The sequence below is a fragment of the Oryzias melastigma genome, linkage group LG18 (assembly GCF_002922805.2).
Source record: "Oryzias melastigma strain HK-1 linkage group LG18, ASM292280v2, whole genome shotgun sequence".
Classification (NCBI taxonomy): Eukaryota; Metazoa; Chordata; class Actinopteri; order Beloniformes; family Adrianichthyidae; genus Oryzias; species Oryzias melastigma.
The window spans coordinates 8,279,888-8,295,332 of NC_050529.1; the positions used below are offsets into that span (position 1 = coordinate 8,279,888).

Sequence of the window (15,445 nt, forward strand, 5' to 3'; positions counted from 1 at the left end):
GTACAGTCTTTTACATTTTAAATGCTTGGAAGAACTGGGATGAACCTCAGGCCACTTCCTGATTGATTTTCTCATAAAGCCGATGGAAGCTGCGGTTTAGCCGTCTGGTCCTGAGGCGCACTGACCACACCCTGTTCCCCCCGTCACCACAAGCTTTACTCTTCTTTTCTTCTCCTCCTCTCTTTCTCTGCAACTTAGTTTCCTCTGAATGTTCCTCTTATCAGCATGTTCATTCCCCTCGTTCCACATCAGTGTTTTATCTTTCCATTTATCAGCGTCATGAAAGAAAAATGTGAGACGACGATTCTAGAGGATGGTGAATTATTTACTGTTTTTATTTATGTCCATTGTTCTTTAGATTTGGAAATCCTCTCCAAATTGATAGAATGACTCGAAGGTTCCTCCAATTAAAAGCTGCATTTTTCTTGTCTAGCGTTCTACTTCTATTTAGACCACTTTAAGCTGCACAATGACTGAAGAGTTGCAATTATCCTCTAAAATAAATAATCCATTCAGAGTTTTTCATTGATAGTTCATATTAGTTTTTGGCTTTTGCCAAAACACATCTAGGATTTTTGGTTTAGATAAAGCATTTTTTAGTACTCTCTAGATGACACAATTAAATAGATTTATGTCTATCCAGCAAACAATGCCTTTTTGCACCTAATTAGTAATAAACAACCTTTAATTGTTACATTCAGGCCAGAGTATAACACAATGTAAAAAAAAAAAAAAAAAAATAGACTATCCTTGTATTTTTACCCTGTTAGCTGAAGACTGTTAATCCTGACTCATTCAGCGGATGTTTCCACATCATTACATTTATAAATATTCAAAGGTCAAACAAATTAGCATTTTTGAACAACATTGATGATACAAATAATTTCTAGCAAACTAAATTTAACTGTGGCATTTCCTTTAACCTGATTGACGCAAATATGTTGTAATTCCGTTAATAAGATAGTTGCATGTGCCTGTACAGGAGTTGATCCATACAGGTATTGTGGGTTTTTGGGATGTCCAGGCTTGTGGTGAGTCCTAGACAGGAGTGGGGTATTTGAGGTCTTTAATAACGGAAATGCCTGTGTATCTTGTGGTTCTCTAGAGCGGGAGTGTCCAAAGTCTGTCCTCGAGGGCCGACCTCCTACTGGTTTTCCAGCTGAGTACCTGGATCAGGTGTGTTTAGCCTATAAGGAGCATCAGTGGCAGATTGTTTGGAAAACATGTAGGACACTGGCCCTTGAGGCTTCTTGAAAATGGAATTGATGTATGTCTGGCAAGTGAAGTACTGATAAGGTACTTATGATATCCCGGTGATATAGCTGTACTATACCCTTACACTACACTTATCGCTGGTTAATCATGAGTCAAAACTGCCCTTGTGGCTAGAAACGGGCTGTCTGTGGTCGTAAAATGGACGTCCATTGGACGTTTGTAGGATACCCACACAATCTACACTCTGTCCTAGTAACAGTACTAAGTGGCTGGATTCAAGGGGGGTTGTAAAAGTTGAAAATCTCTACGACAAGCCTTCGTCTCACCTACTTTCCTCTACTTTCCCTTACATGTTGTACAAATCGTCGATATGACTTGACATCCGCAGCATACCCATAGAAAAAAAATTTCATGAATGTATCGCATTACAGGCTAACCAAGCGATCTATGACCTTGATATTTCAGTTGATTTTTTTGCAAACAACCCATATCCACCCGTAAGGGCAGTTGTGAAAAAGGAATTAGCCCCATAAGCTTGACTAAATTTCTTCAAAGACTCGTTTTTAACTGTCAGGGTCTTTAGTGAACAACATGAGATTAAATTCTAGATAGGAAATTTGCCACAAGATTTTATTTATTTATTTATTTAGGGAAGCTGCTCTTTAATTCCTGATTGTATCATTTTTGGAAATCAGGGCAGTTTTTCCTAAAATCCTGATGTTCAGTTACACTATTTTCTTCCATTCCTATCTAAAAATATTTCACCTTTGTTTGCTTTTCAATCACAGACAGAGGTAAAATAAGGTAAACAAAAGCGTCTCTTTTTACCACCTCTCAGGTTTGTGATCCCACCATGAAGCTTTTCTGAATAATTTTCTACAAAAAGGCTGCAGCAGGAGGTAGAAAGGCTTTTGGCCTACATACAGCCCCTGATCTTCTCTTCTGGAAACCCCTCATGGGAATACACACTGCTATGAGTGACGGCTCTAAATATGGCTTGCACTGTGCCAGTCCCAGGCAGGCTTCATGTCTCTCTGCTCTCAGAGTGTGAGCGTTACCACCATGTTTCCCAATAATCACTGACAGACGCATCTTACTGTCATTAAGGAAAAAATATTTCTTTTACAACTACCAAGTTCTACTTATTGGATATTTTTTTCTTAGTGAGATAAATCAAATTTATGTAAGTATTGCTACTTTGTGCTAAAACAAAAAACATTTTCTTCTTTACAGCCAACTCTAAATTTGGTATGACTATCTAGATCCAATCCACCAACCCCTCCTGGTCTCATGTGGTCTTAGAATCTAAGCAGGGTTGGGTCCTATTAGTCCGAGATTGGGAGATCATCTGGGACCACCAGGTGGTGTAAGGTATTGCAGCCACATGGGGGCACCTTCCAGTGTTCCATGTGCCGGTTTCTAGTCTCAAGAGGGTTGGGTCAGGAGGGGTATATGCCATAAAAGTGAAGCCTAATCACGTGTGGTAATTGTGGGGTGATTGGATTTATTGACTCCTGAAGGGAGAAACCGGAATACAAAGACAATATAAACTATTTCCTGTTTAGGATAACATTATCCTTATGTACATGTTTACAAAGAAACAACATCAATAAGTATATAACTGAATTGGCTTCATTTTTTGGGCTGTATTTTGCTGGAGCTGAAAGTAAAGCATTTTTTATGGGTGACATCACACCCACTCTGTCCAGTTCTCTTATTACAGTCAATATCTTCACCTTTAGGATAGAGGTGTAGCTTGACCACATATGGAGTTTAATGGATTTTGTAAAAAATAAACTTAAATAGCAAAATAACTGTATTTAATAGCAGCTCGTTTTTCATGTTTATTTGGATAATCCTTTTTATGCACAGAACTTGAGTTTATCATATCTTAAAGATTTGAATTGTAGAGCTCCATTTTTGTAGTTTTAATAATTTTCTGGCTTTTTCAAGAACACTTTGTAAAATTTTGATCCCAAACTGACCCCTTAGATCTTTATTAACATTCCTGATTTATGCTAAAACAGTTAAAAATATCTGCACTAACTAACTTCTTATTAATTGTACAGCTGGGAAAGCTAACTGCTAATTATGGCTAAAAAAAACAGAGCAACAAGCCTTAAATGGACAACAGACCCAATCAATGGGGCCAACTCGCAACAATAAAATGTCACTCGATTTCTAGGTGAAAGAAACGCGTGTTGTCAGGCTGCCAAAGAGAATTTGTTGGCTTGGTGACTGAGAATTTAGACGGCAGAGAAGGACAACAAAAGCAACAAAGCCAGATACAAGGATGAATGAGGTGATGGAGACATAAAACTTCCTGGTTTTATGTGCAACTGTCACACTAACTTGGATGGGGTTTAGTGGAGGACAAAATGATTCAATAAAAACGAGAAAAAAAAACACTTGTGTCTTACTTGTGTTGAAAAAATGAAAGCAATCACGTTTGTGAATAGAAATTTTAAATCCATGAAAAAGTCATGTTTATGTGTCTTTCAAGAACGACACATTCATATTGTTTGGGCCTCCTCCACATCATTTTTTGACATCCCCAACTGTTGTTTTTTTTTAAGGTGCTGCCTTTTCCCATCAAATTACTGGTCCCCAACCCTTGGGACATGGAACTGGATGCAGTATCGGATGTGGACCCGGTACAGGATAAGGGCACCAGTGCCGGGTTAGTGTACCGGTAACGGGACGCGTCCCAAGGGTTAGAGATTCCCTGCTTTGTGTCTGTGGCTCAATACCAAGCAGCCCTAGGACCGGTACGGGGTTGCAGCCCAACCTTCCACCAGAGACAATTTGGGGTTCAGTGTCTTGCCCAAGGACACTTCAACACATGGGCAGGCAAGTCAGGAATCGGGCCAGTAATATTCCTATCAGGAGTCGACTGCCGTACCGCTGCACCATGGCCACCCTATGATTTAATGGGAACAGCCAGAACGTCAAAATACGATGAGTTGGAGACATCGAAAACGTCAAAAAGTGACGCGGAGAGGGCCCAAACTATACATCCATATATGACCCGTTGAGAGTGAGAATTCATTGACCATGGAGGGGCCCCAAAGTGTCCTAAAATTAAAGATTTAAAGGAACAATAAAAGTAGGAATTGGAAAGGAAATGTATTAGCAGCTGGTTTTCATCTTATGAGAATGTAAGTCTCTAGTCGATGATTTTTCCTGCCTTGATTTCTTTGACCATCTTCTTTCCAAACTGTTGCTCTTGTTGCATCATTGTGTGCACACACATACACATCTGCCATAATTAGCAGCATTGTGTCGACCATTTTGAGCAGGAGAGGATTTTTTTTCTCCCCTAGATGACTCATAGCCACATTTACGCACACAGTATAGTATTTTAGGACTTCGTGTTGAAGTTAAAGCAGATAAACTGGACTTTTCTCTCATCATTTCTCATAATAGTTGAGCAGAGCATGTAAAAGTCATTTATAGTCTGTCTTAGTGTTTAACCAAAGGGTAACAGTGCCCGAGTTAATTGCTGTGCATGTCTGCTTGTTCTGTGAGTTGCCTCAGTATAACATTTCTATAGCTGTTGGTGACATTCAGCCCAACAGCCTGAGGGAATCATAAACCTCGTGTGGCTGCATCTCGTTAAAAATGTTGGGTAATTTGATATTTACCCCGCAGCAGGCTGTCCCTTCCAACTGATGGTCTGAGAAATTATAGATATTTTCTGTCAAACAAGATAAAAATGTATGATATTGAGTTATGCTGCAGGCACTCACAGGAAAACTATAGTTACATAAATCAAAAAACACATTTTTTTGGTGGCACTCTAATGAGCTTCATTATTATCTTTATTCCCATCAATGGGGTAAATGCATAAAACTGACAGTTGTAATTTCGCAGGGGTGCAACAGTCACTAAATATTTAATAGGCAGCAATACTGTTGGGGTGCAGTTATACTTGTATGAAAGAAAAGGATTTCTAGTTTGTGGAAACAATGGCTGTGGGCAATTTAGCCTCTATTTCCTAACTAGAGTGTTCATCCTTTTCTAGGGTGTCTAAATATTTAGCACTTCAGCACCTTTAGCTCCAGTGTTGACATTCTTTGAATTACCATTTTTGAAATTAAAATAATTCCATCAAATTCTGAAGCGGAGAAAACCAGCTTTGTCCCAATGTGCAACACTTTACTGTTGTAAAGTATTGGCACAGAACTGCTTTTCTTTTATTTCAAAATCTGTTGGATTTGAGAAAATTGCATAATTAGTTGAGTGGCTCAAAGAACGTTTCTTTTTTTTCTTTTTTTAATTAAAAAATAACAGCTGGGAAAGCTAAAAACTGATTACAGCCACAAAAAAAGAAGCCAAATAACAGCTCAACAAGCGAAATGCATTATCAACATAAACCAGATGATTGACGCAGAGAAAAGCGGCTTTGTGCTGGTATGCAACACATTACAAAAGTGTTGCCTATCAGTGCGTCAGAATCCTTTGGAATTACATTGATTGCGTTCAGTTGTTCAAAGTGTGTAATTTTGCTGTCACCGGCGACAGCTAGTGTTAGCTTGGGCTTGTGAGGTTCTGTAAACTAGGGGATAAAGTGTTAGCAAAGGCTTAATTGGAAAATTCTGTTGTTTCTAAAAAAATGTCTTAAAAAATGATACAGGCTTTTTGATTTTGGCTAAAAACTGCAAAAATATGATTAAAAGACCACTCGGAACAATTTTACAATAGAAAAAAAATAGAGTTGGGGTGATACATTAAAGGGTTAAGGAACAAAGCTGAGTGCACTTAATTTATTATCCCACAATAAAACAGGAAAAGCAGTGTACAAAAGTGTACAAAATATTAATTTCTTGCAGAGAAAGACACTTGTGGCATCTGGCGGAGAAGACACAGGAAACAGACAAATGTGAGTATTTATTTATTTTAAAAAAAATGCTTATAAAAATAATATATAATACCTAATAAATTGAAAAGCCGTAGAGTCGATATTTTTCACTGTCCTTGATTTATTATTCATTTGTTAGCCATAAATGGATTTGTTCTGGCTTAAATTTTATTTTTATTTTATTTTTCTTTGAAAAATAATGTTACATTGCTTTAACGCGGCATCTAAATAATTTTTAATTAAACAGATTGTCAGTCCTATGATTAGCCAGAAGACAAAGAACGCTGCTTGTTTATGCAGAAGTTCACACTTAATGGCTGGACTGTAGTAAATGATCTCATGCTTAGTCTTTCAATGTACTGACAAGCCAAAGATCAGTTATGATTTGATATCTAACAAGTCATTTTATTAATTTTATATTTGTGGAAAATTTCTCAGTTAAATTGATAAACTTTGTTTCATCACTCTATATAAAAAATGTGCATCTACTACAGTTATACTGCATACTTACAATAATATCTCTAGTCAATAAAACTCTTGAGGTACAAGAAACTAGCCTTTTGTACACAAAATAGTGTTTCACAAAAATACTCTTTTAGAGAACATATGCCTCTGCAAAAAAAAGTCTATCTAATGTAACAAAGTCCCTATATTGACCTGTACTTGCACAAACTCTTTCTTTCAGACTAACCGGCCAGGGTTCCAACCGCTGATCCGAGTAGAGCATGGACAGCCAGTAGTGGAGAGTAAAGCACTACAGCGCCAAGGATGAGAAGTGAAGGCTTAAGAGCTCCACAGGCAAAAATCTGTCCCACACCAAGAGGGATACCACCAAGAACCTGGATAAAAAGACACATTTTTGGAGAATTCAGCTGTCTGGATGTCAAACATTGTCAATAAAGTTCTAGGCCAATTCCAAATTCAGCATCAATTGAAAACTAAAATGTTTTCATTTTGGCCCAGATCTACTTTTTTCACTCAGTCTATTCAAAAACAGGTTTGCAGCAGTAAACCAATCATTTACAGTACTCTATCACAAAAGAAGTGTTTCTATGGCAACATGAAGGGTACACCTCTCTGATGCTAATATTTACAAGTCATAAAGGGGTTTTAATTTCATCGTCGCCTCCCAACTGGGTAAGTGTACCTGTGTTTGTTCAAGGATTATTGTGCCACCACAGCTGAGGGAGCAAAGTGGCAGAAGTTTGAGGCATTGAAGATGGAAAAAAAACATCTCAGTCTCTTGAGAGAACTTTAGAAAGAGTATGATTTAAAAAAAAAAGAACAAAAAATTCAACTTAATTAGTAAAAGGCAATTATTTGGATTAAAATAGGAAGTTATGACAAAACACCAATATTTGAATGTAGCTTTTGTGTTTATCATCAAGTGTGAGCCAAAGACGTGGAAGGTGACAGACACCGAAGTTTCAAATTCCTTAAGTTAAAGAGAAAGCAAAATATGAAACATTAGAGAATAAAGTGACAGATTTACTAAAATGAGCATGTGGATGACAGATTGAGCAGAAAGAAAGACTGACATCTAGAGAATAATCACATTCTGGTGAAGGGGAAACTTGTGAAAAGTAATTTCATGCGGGGAACACATCGTGCCGTGGGCTGTGAGGCTTCATAATGAGATTTTGTGCAAATCTTGATATTTAGGATGCCTGGCAGCATTGAGAGTTCAGTCTGAGTCGAATCTCACTTTACAGTGAGTGCAGTGATTATCCAGTTCAGATAATGCACAAGGAAGTAATCCAAAACATCAGTCTAACAACTTGTTTAGCCAGCTCACAGGTCAATAGGCCATCTCTTTGTTTAGCATTTTATAGAATCATTTGAATTCACTATAGCTTTGTGAACCTAAAAGTTGCCCTGCATGAATGGTATAACACTTTTCTACCCATTCACCCATACTCATACATTCACACACCAGTGGTGGTTCAGTGTCTTGGCCAAGGACACTTCGGAACATGGACGGAAATCAAACCTACGGTCCTCCAACCAGTGTGACCACTTCACATCTGCATCACTGTTGTTATATCAAATTTAATAACACTGAATAAAGTACTGATCTTGTCAATACAGGTTACATTTGAAATTTTGCATCTATATAACCTAAAAGATGAATATTATTCCTGTGTCGACTACAAAACGAATGAGGAGTTTCTGGAACTGTTTGACATGGTGTTCCACAGGGCTCAGTCCTGGGCCCAATCCTTTTCCTCCTGTACTTGAATCCTTTTGGGAAAATTATTCGTGATTTTACAAATGTCTCATATAATTTTTATGCTGATGACATCCAACTATACTGTTCTTTTTCTGACTCTGAGTTATATAAATTAGCTGAATTATCAAATGGCCTATCATGCATTAAAGACTAGCTTCATTAGAAGACACTATTTTTCCATAAATCTCAGTTTGGAGAAGCCATAGGGGTAAGGCAAGAATTCGAACTTGGCATTAAAAATATGACCATGAAAGGGTTTGAAACACCAAAGTATTCTCCCTTGACATTTTGTGCTCATTTTAAGATAAAATGCAAGGGTTTGACTACTCAAAGAAAAGGGGGAGACGAATCAGCTGGATGATTACCATGGCACGTCAGCATGCTGCCCACATAAATGTCAGATCATCGGTCACAAAGACATCTTGAAAGGTCATTTAACAAAGAGGAATTAAAGATTGTGATTTTTATTTATTTCATTTATATGAACAAGTTATGCGGATAATACATATGTAGGTCAAATATTTTTTTCAGAGTTCTTACAAAAACTATAAATATCTGCCAATAAAAAATGCAAAAGATGCGTAAAACAGAGTTTTTAGAGACACTCTTTATAATATAATATTGGCTATACATATATTTAGAAAGAAATCACTGAACAAATTGAAACTTATATATTACAGACTACAAAATAGTAAAACTAAAAAGGCAAAAATTGGTTCAGAGTGTAAAAAAATACAAGTTAATAGTTTTCACTTTCCTACACTTTCCACATGAAACTTCCTGTATTGAAATCAACTTTCCTCTCTGGTCCATTTCCACACTGAAAGCATGGAAATGAAAATGCATCCGTTCAGCACTTAGATACCAGCTGGTTTCTTGGACCAGAAGCCTAATGCAGCATCTGGTGAGTTTGGACCATTGTCTCAGGAGAAGAAGCATTTTCCCTCCGAATGACTTGCTGGGAAAAATAGTTTTTGAGGCCCACAGCAAGCACTTCATTAATTTTCCCTCCCAGAAAATCAACAAAACAGCATAAAAGTCCTTAACTTGTACATAAATCTTCACAGTAAGACTTAATTACAGGGAAATCTTAATTTGATTTAATTTAAGCTGTCTTCCTGAATATGAATTTAAGTAAATGGTCCAGCAGGAATTGTTGCCTAGTAACCGGTGAGTCAGACGTGGATGATGATGTGAGTTGGGCTCCTTTTTTTCTGTGTCTTCTGTTCTTTTGAGGCTACTGTGCCTCCAGTTACCAGGGACGACTTAATCTTTGGGATTAAACATTTTTGAGAGAACTGAGCTGCCATTTGTTAAGTATTAATGCAGTGATATCTTCATCCATTTTAATGGTGAAGCAGACTGTTACTGCAGAATCCTAGTGATTAATTTGGGATGCATGTGTTAGTCTTACATTTTAAAACTCGATTAAGAGAATAATTTCTGATCAGAGGGGGTTTTGGACATTTTGTGTGAATTTATTACATAAATATTCAATAAATTCACCAACATTTAAGGTAAAATGTAAAAATTATGTGTAGCTTTTGTAAAAACTACCTTTGCAAAATAAAAAATTCAAAGGCGTACTATCCACTACTCTGGCATTTTTAATATCCAAGTTTGGGTTTTCTCATTAAGATGAAGCTGACCTGACATCACAGTGGCATTAAGCTGTCGGGCGAATGCACAGGAAGACTCAGCCGTGCTTGGTTTGAGCCCTCTTTGATGTTCTCTGGAAACATGATTGGCATACTGATGGAGTTCTCCTGGTGAGTTGCTCTGCTAAGCTCCACATACAGTGGAAACGATATAAGCTGAGAGTCAGAAAATCTTTCAAGTCTCAAATCAATGCTAAGGCTGAAAATGGTATATGAAATTACACAATAAACAATTGGTTTCATTGCGTTAAATTTTAACAGAATCTGAAAATCTGTTAGATCTCCATTTTTCTTGAAGTTTAAAGAAATATTATTGATTTTGAATTACTGATATTAAATAAGAAATACACTGAATTAATGTGAAATAACTGATTTGCCATTAAAGTCATGAAAAGTCTTTTTTGAGTCTTAACCTGTGTGCTATCCTAGGTATGTTGACATTGTGAGTGGGGTCTTTTGGACCCCACAAGACAGTGCGCTGAACTTTTTTTTCAACGATTTTTGATTTTCACTGGTGTCCGTAGTAGACATGAAATCCCGTCCACCTTCATCCACATTTGTCCTGGGATGGATAACGTCAATATAAGGCTGGGGTCATCTGGACCCCTTAAGATAGCACAAGGGTTAAGGCGTTTGTCACAACTGTTTTTTGGGCAAAGAAATCCTCACCTTTAGTGCTGCAAGCTCTGTGCCATTAGGCTCCAGTTCTCCGGGCGGGATGGTGGGGTGATGAGGAAAATAAGGATTGTTTGGGCCCGTACAAAGGAGATACAGTATAATGATTGTGTTGAAGGGAAACACAGCGGCAGGCAAGTCCCAGTGTTGCAAAAATGTGGAGAGTCCGCTGTACAAAAAGATGCTGCAAGAAATAGGAAAAACAGACATACATACCCTTAAACGTTGTTCTTCTAAATCTAGATTCAACAAAATATTGTTGACAGCAAGCTTAGTGGCAGCTAAAAAGCAAAAAAAAAAAAAAAAAAATCCAAAAATGTTAAAATATATGTGTGAAAAATAAGTCTTTTCACTAAAAAAAACATTAAAATGGAAATGGATAATCTTTTCGTACTTGAGTGATGTGAAATAGAAAAGTAAACTTGAATGGTTTTCATGCTGCAGCCTCTTTGTGACCACAAGAGGAATTTCTCTTTAGTGTGTTTAAAGACCCACTCTTTAACATTGTCTTTTGGTGCTTTTCTTAAGAAAATGAAGCTGAAATGTGAAATTTCAGTATTTGTTCATTTAAACTGTTGTGAATCAGGAGCAGATAAAAAAATGCAGTTTGAAAACGATTTTTTGAAGATTTTGGCTAAAAACGGCATAATCATAATGAAAAAAAATGAAATTAGAATGAAAGATGATTGGAGTTTGTATTTAAGGTAAGCACATCTTTAGCCAATAATACATGGGAAAAGTATTAGAATAGTAAAATAAATATGGATAGACATTATTAAAAAATCAGTGATGTTCAAATTGGTATTAAATGTGTAAGTATCCAAATATTTGGGAAAATATACAGGCTTTCATAGGGTGTCCTCATTTTTTCACAGGACTATAAAGTGTGAATGGAGAGTTTGGGCTTTCTGCATCTCTTTGTGGGTGTAAGGCTCTCACCATGTAGCTGATCCAAGGCAGGCGGGCAGCAGCAGCCACCAGTACCAGTCTCCAGCCGAGCTAAACACTCCCATCAGCAGGGACACCAGCATGCCGTTGAAGCCATGCAGACCTCCTGCTACTTCACCACTAGTTACAAGAAGCACAACAGACGCCTTACTAATTTGGACTATTGTCAAAACATAGGAATAGAGAACAAAGGGTCATTAAAAAAACAAAAAAACTAGGTTTTCATTGACTTTTAAAAATTTTTACCACAACAGTTACATTTCTATAAGAATACCAGATAAATGTCAAAATAAAACGTATTCTTCAACCCATTCTCACTACCATATATGGTCATATGGTCAGGGATGCCTCTTGACGCCTTGGGAGACCCCGACTCGTCATTTTCTGACATGCTTCCTGTTCCAGTTAAATATGGGGGACTTTCGCCTCACATGATTGGATTTGACATGAATTTGTTTGTTTGAACACATATTTAATTTACAGAAATACAAGAACTCTGGAAATCTTCACCTGCACTGTTCAGTACCAGAAATGTATCACTAAGTCTCACTGGTTGACGTTTTGCCTAAAGATGTCCTGGATCCATTTTAGATCAGTGAATTGGATCCAATCAGATTGTTTAAAATGAACTAAAATCGAAAGTGAATCAAATCTGCAGCCACAAAACTCTAATCAAACCATTATTACAGCCAATCGTTATGTCACTAGCAGAAAATGTTTCCTTACTGGCTCTTTTGTGTTTGGTGTCTAATAACTTTTAGCTTTTGGGCTTTTAACATAAACAGCCGCTCTATGTTACCTGACGCATCAAGACAGGTGGATGTGGTGAACAGAATCTGGCAGTTTTCTAAAATAAAATTTCCTTCAAAATACAACAAAAAAAAAATAATAGTGTTATTGTATTTTTTTCCGGTTTGCGTGCAACCTGGTAACGGTTTGGGGCTTGGACCAGTACCGATCAGTAAAAGTAATAGAACTGAGGAATTTATGTTCTTATTCAAGATAAAGATGAATCACGGCAGAGATGTTAATCTTAAAATTAAATGATGCATTCACACATATATATATATAAATTAGCAGTTTGTCTATTTGAAGTTCATTTTGACACTTATCTAACCCCATATACAAAATTTCAGAAGTCTTGAAAATGCTTGAATTCCATTAAAACTGCTGTTGGAATACTTTATTACCACGTACATGTTAGTTTGGAAACATTTACTGAATACATTTTTACATTTTAGGCTGTCTGTTAAAGCCTAATCTAATCCTAAATAGTGGTGACTAAAAGTTTTTCCATCATAAATACGTATGTTAGATTTATTTTGGAGGGTGGTTTTATCTCTCCACCTGTCCTGTCCTGTGATGACAGCTGTGAGCGTGGAGGCCAGTACCCCCACTGTTCCCAGCAGGCCCTGCCAGGGGGAGTCCCAGTACAAGGCAGCCAGGATGAGCGCCCCGCTCAGTGGGTTGTTGGCTAGAATCACTCTGCTCACCCCCCGCAGCCCCCACACCGCCAGCTGCAGCGCAAACCACTTATCTGGGGGGTGCACAAAGAAAACAAAAATGCTTTAATCCGAATTTTTATCTCTCCAGTCGGGATCAACACTGGCGGATTAGCAATTACGTTGTATGAAATATTCAGCAAAGCCTTTTTAAATAATTATTTACACTTTTAGAAGCTTTCTGTGAAGAAAAACTTAAAAACTTTACTAATTAATGACATTAAAAGAAGATAAAGACTTAATTACTCCTGCCTTTATGAGCCCAGCGGCTGTAAAAACACAAAGAATCCGGCTGTTTAAATGTATAGTGTGTGTTTTTACCCTCCATGAATTTATCCAAATACTCCATATCTCCAGTGAACAACAGCAGAGCGTTTGACACCCGCCGACTGAAGCTGGCACGAGTCCTGCTGGCCCACTCCACCTCTGCTTTAGAGTCCATCCACATGCCGGCAGCTGCAGGGCCTTGACGAGTTATCAAAAAAACACAACTGTTTATCCTGAAAGGTTTTGACTTTGTCGTCGGTTCCGCTCGGTCTTGTTCTCCTCCTCTTCCCTCTCTGCTGAGGTTCCACGGGGTGACTTATAAACTGCTGGGTGATGTATTCACTCACTGCCTTCTTTGCTGGGGAACAAAGTTCAGCAGCGTGAGCTGTTGTTAAGGACGGGGCGATTGGGCTCACACTTCCAGTCACTTCATTTCCTCCCTGCTTTGGTACCGTTTCAGTTGCTTCACTGCTTTTTATTGCACCATTCAGATTCACCCTAAAGACCCACTCCGGTCATCTTTTGATCTAGTGTAAAGGTGTTCCCAGCTGTATTTTAAATATCATTATTCCATTTTTTTGGGACAAAATAAAAAAAAATTGTCTAGGACATAGTTTCTGCAGAGTGGCAGGCGTTCATTAGAAATTACCCCTTGAGTTGTTGGCAGGACCACTGATGTGGAGCCACTAGAGAGATCAAGTTTATTTATTGTGAATAGTCCTAATCAAAGATTGTTCAAATATTTCCCCGTCTCTGGGGGCTTCTATCTCACTTCGGGGACTATGTCTTTATGACAGCCGTTATCACGGTGTTTCTGTGACTCTGTGACTGAGGACTAAGTTTGAAGGTTGTTAACCCGAGAGGAAAAAAAAAAATCTGATCTGGGGGGGTATTATTGTCTCAATGAAAATACCGTATTTTCCGGACTATAAGTCGCGGTTTTTTTCATAGATTGAATGTCCCTGCGACTTATACTCCAGTGCGACTTATATACGGAATTTTTAATGATGAGATATGGACCGTAAGTCTAGAGTGCCCTCTTATGGTGATCTATGCAATTACTTTATTTACTTTAGTTATTCAGACGTGACACAGAGGACGAAGAATTTAAGGGATTTAGTGATATGGAGTGAGATTGCGTGCAATTAATTACAGTAAAGATACAAAGTTGATGAGTTCTTGAGGCTATAGTTAAATAAAACTGTTATGTTATATAAATGCTACACCTTTTCGTTTTTTTCATGATGCTAATATGTGAATATGTGTTGACACATATTCAGCCTGTTTTCTATTCTCTTATGAATGTTATAACTTACCTTCCAGGATGATGTAATATCGTTTTTTTCAACTAGTTTGTAAAATAAATTACTTGAAAAAAATGCGACTTATACTCCAGTGCGACTTATGTATGGTTTTTTCTTCTTCATTATGCATTTTTTGGCCCCTGCGACTTATACTCCGGTGCGACTTATAGTCCGAAAAATACGGTAATAAAAATGTCAGCGAGTTCAGGAAGCCCGAGCAGGAAGCCCCCGCACCCTGCAGCGGCTGTCTGTCTGCCGGCGTATCTACAGATCTGACGGCGCGAATCACCCAGGAAAGACAAATGAGGAAGGTGCAGGAGTGATGTCAAAAATCAAGTATTTTTGATCTGTAAAACAGCAACAAATACGATCTTTCTCCAACTGCATTCTACACAGTTCGACTGGAGAAATACTCAGAAATTAAATTTTAAGATGAGTTAAATACTCAATCATGAGAAAAGTGACACAACAACAAAAAAATAGGGACATTACATTTTACATGCACACCAAATATCAGATTATTGTGTCATTTCTTAAGTCATTGGGTTTTTCTAGCAACCATGAAGACATGATAATGCCGTGTTCTGTATGGTTATTTGTTACAGCAGTTATATGATAATGGATGTCGTTTGAAATCTGATCTTTTTCTGTGAATTAATCACATTTTTTCACATTTTTTTAGTTTCAAATGTACTCATTTGTAAAGAAAATGTAGGATACTGAAGACCAAGGATAATCTTGCGTATCCAAGGCAACCACCTTTTCCCCCAATACGAGTACCAACT

The 15,445-nt window shown here is 37.6% G+C and overlaps 1 protein-coding gene and 1 long non-coding RNA gene across 5 annotated transcripts in view; one reads left to right on the plus strand and one right to left on the minus strand.

Moving 5' to 3' along the window:
- LOC118600034 overlaps positions 1-11,640 on the plus strand; it is a 14,679-nt gene extending 3,039 nt beyond the window's left edge. The window contains exons 2-5 of one of the 4 annotated variants that reach the window (XR_004949605.1): positions 3,792-3,895; positions 6,048-6,097; positions 6,762-7,213; positions 11,515-11,640. This is a non-coding gene — a long non-coding RNA (uncharacterized LOC118600034). Of the gene's footprint in view, positions 1-1,105; positions 1,177-3,791; positions 3,896-6,047; positions 6,098-6,761; positions 7,359-11,514 lie in introns of those variants that run through there. The other 3 variants (XR_004949606.1, XR_004949604.1, XR_004949607.1) reach the window with 3 other exon arrangements.
- The window catches only part of si:dkey-183c6.7 (urea transporter 2), an 18,521-nt gene extending 4,713 nt beyond the window's left edge, over positions 1-13,808 (minus strand). Inside the window, exons 1-5 of the mRNA XM_024287653.2 lie at positions 13,411-13,808; positions 12,935-13,124; positions 11,579-11,707; positions 10,634-10,823; positions 6,768-6,915 (exon numbers count right to left, since the gene is read on the minus strand). Coding sequence (XP_024143421.1) covers positions 6,768-6,915; positions 10,634-10,823; positions 11,579-11,707; positions 12,935-13,124; positions 13,411-13,537 — 784 coding nt within the window. The 5' untranslated portion in view covers positions 13,538-13,808. The remainder of the gene's footprint in view (positions 1-6,767; positions 6,916-10,633; positions 10,824-11,578; positions 11,708-12,934; positions 13,125-13,410) is intronic.
- Between the last annotated feature and the right edge of the window lie 1,637 nt (positions 13,809-15,445).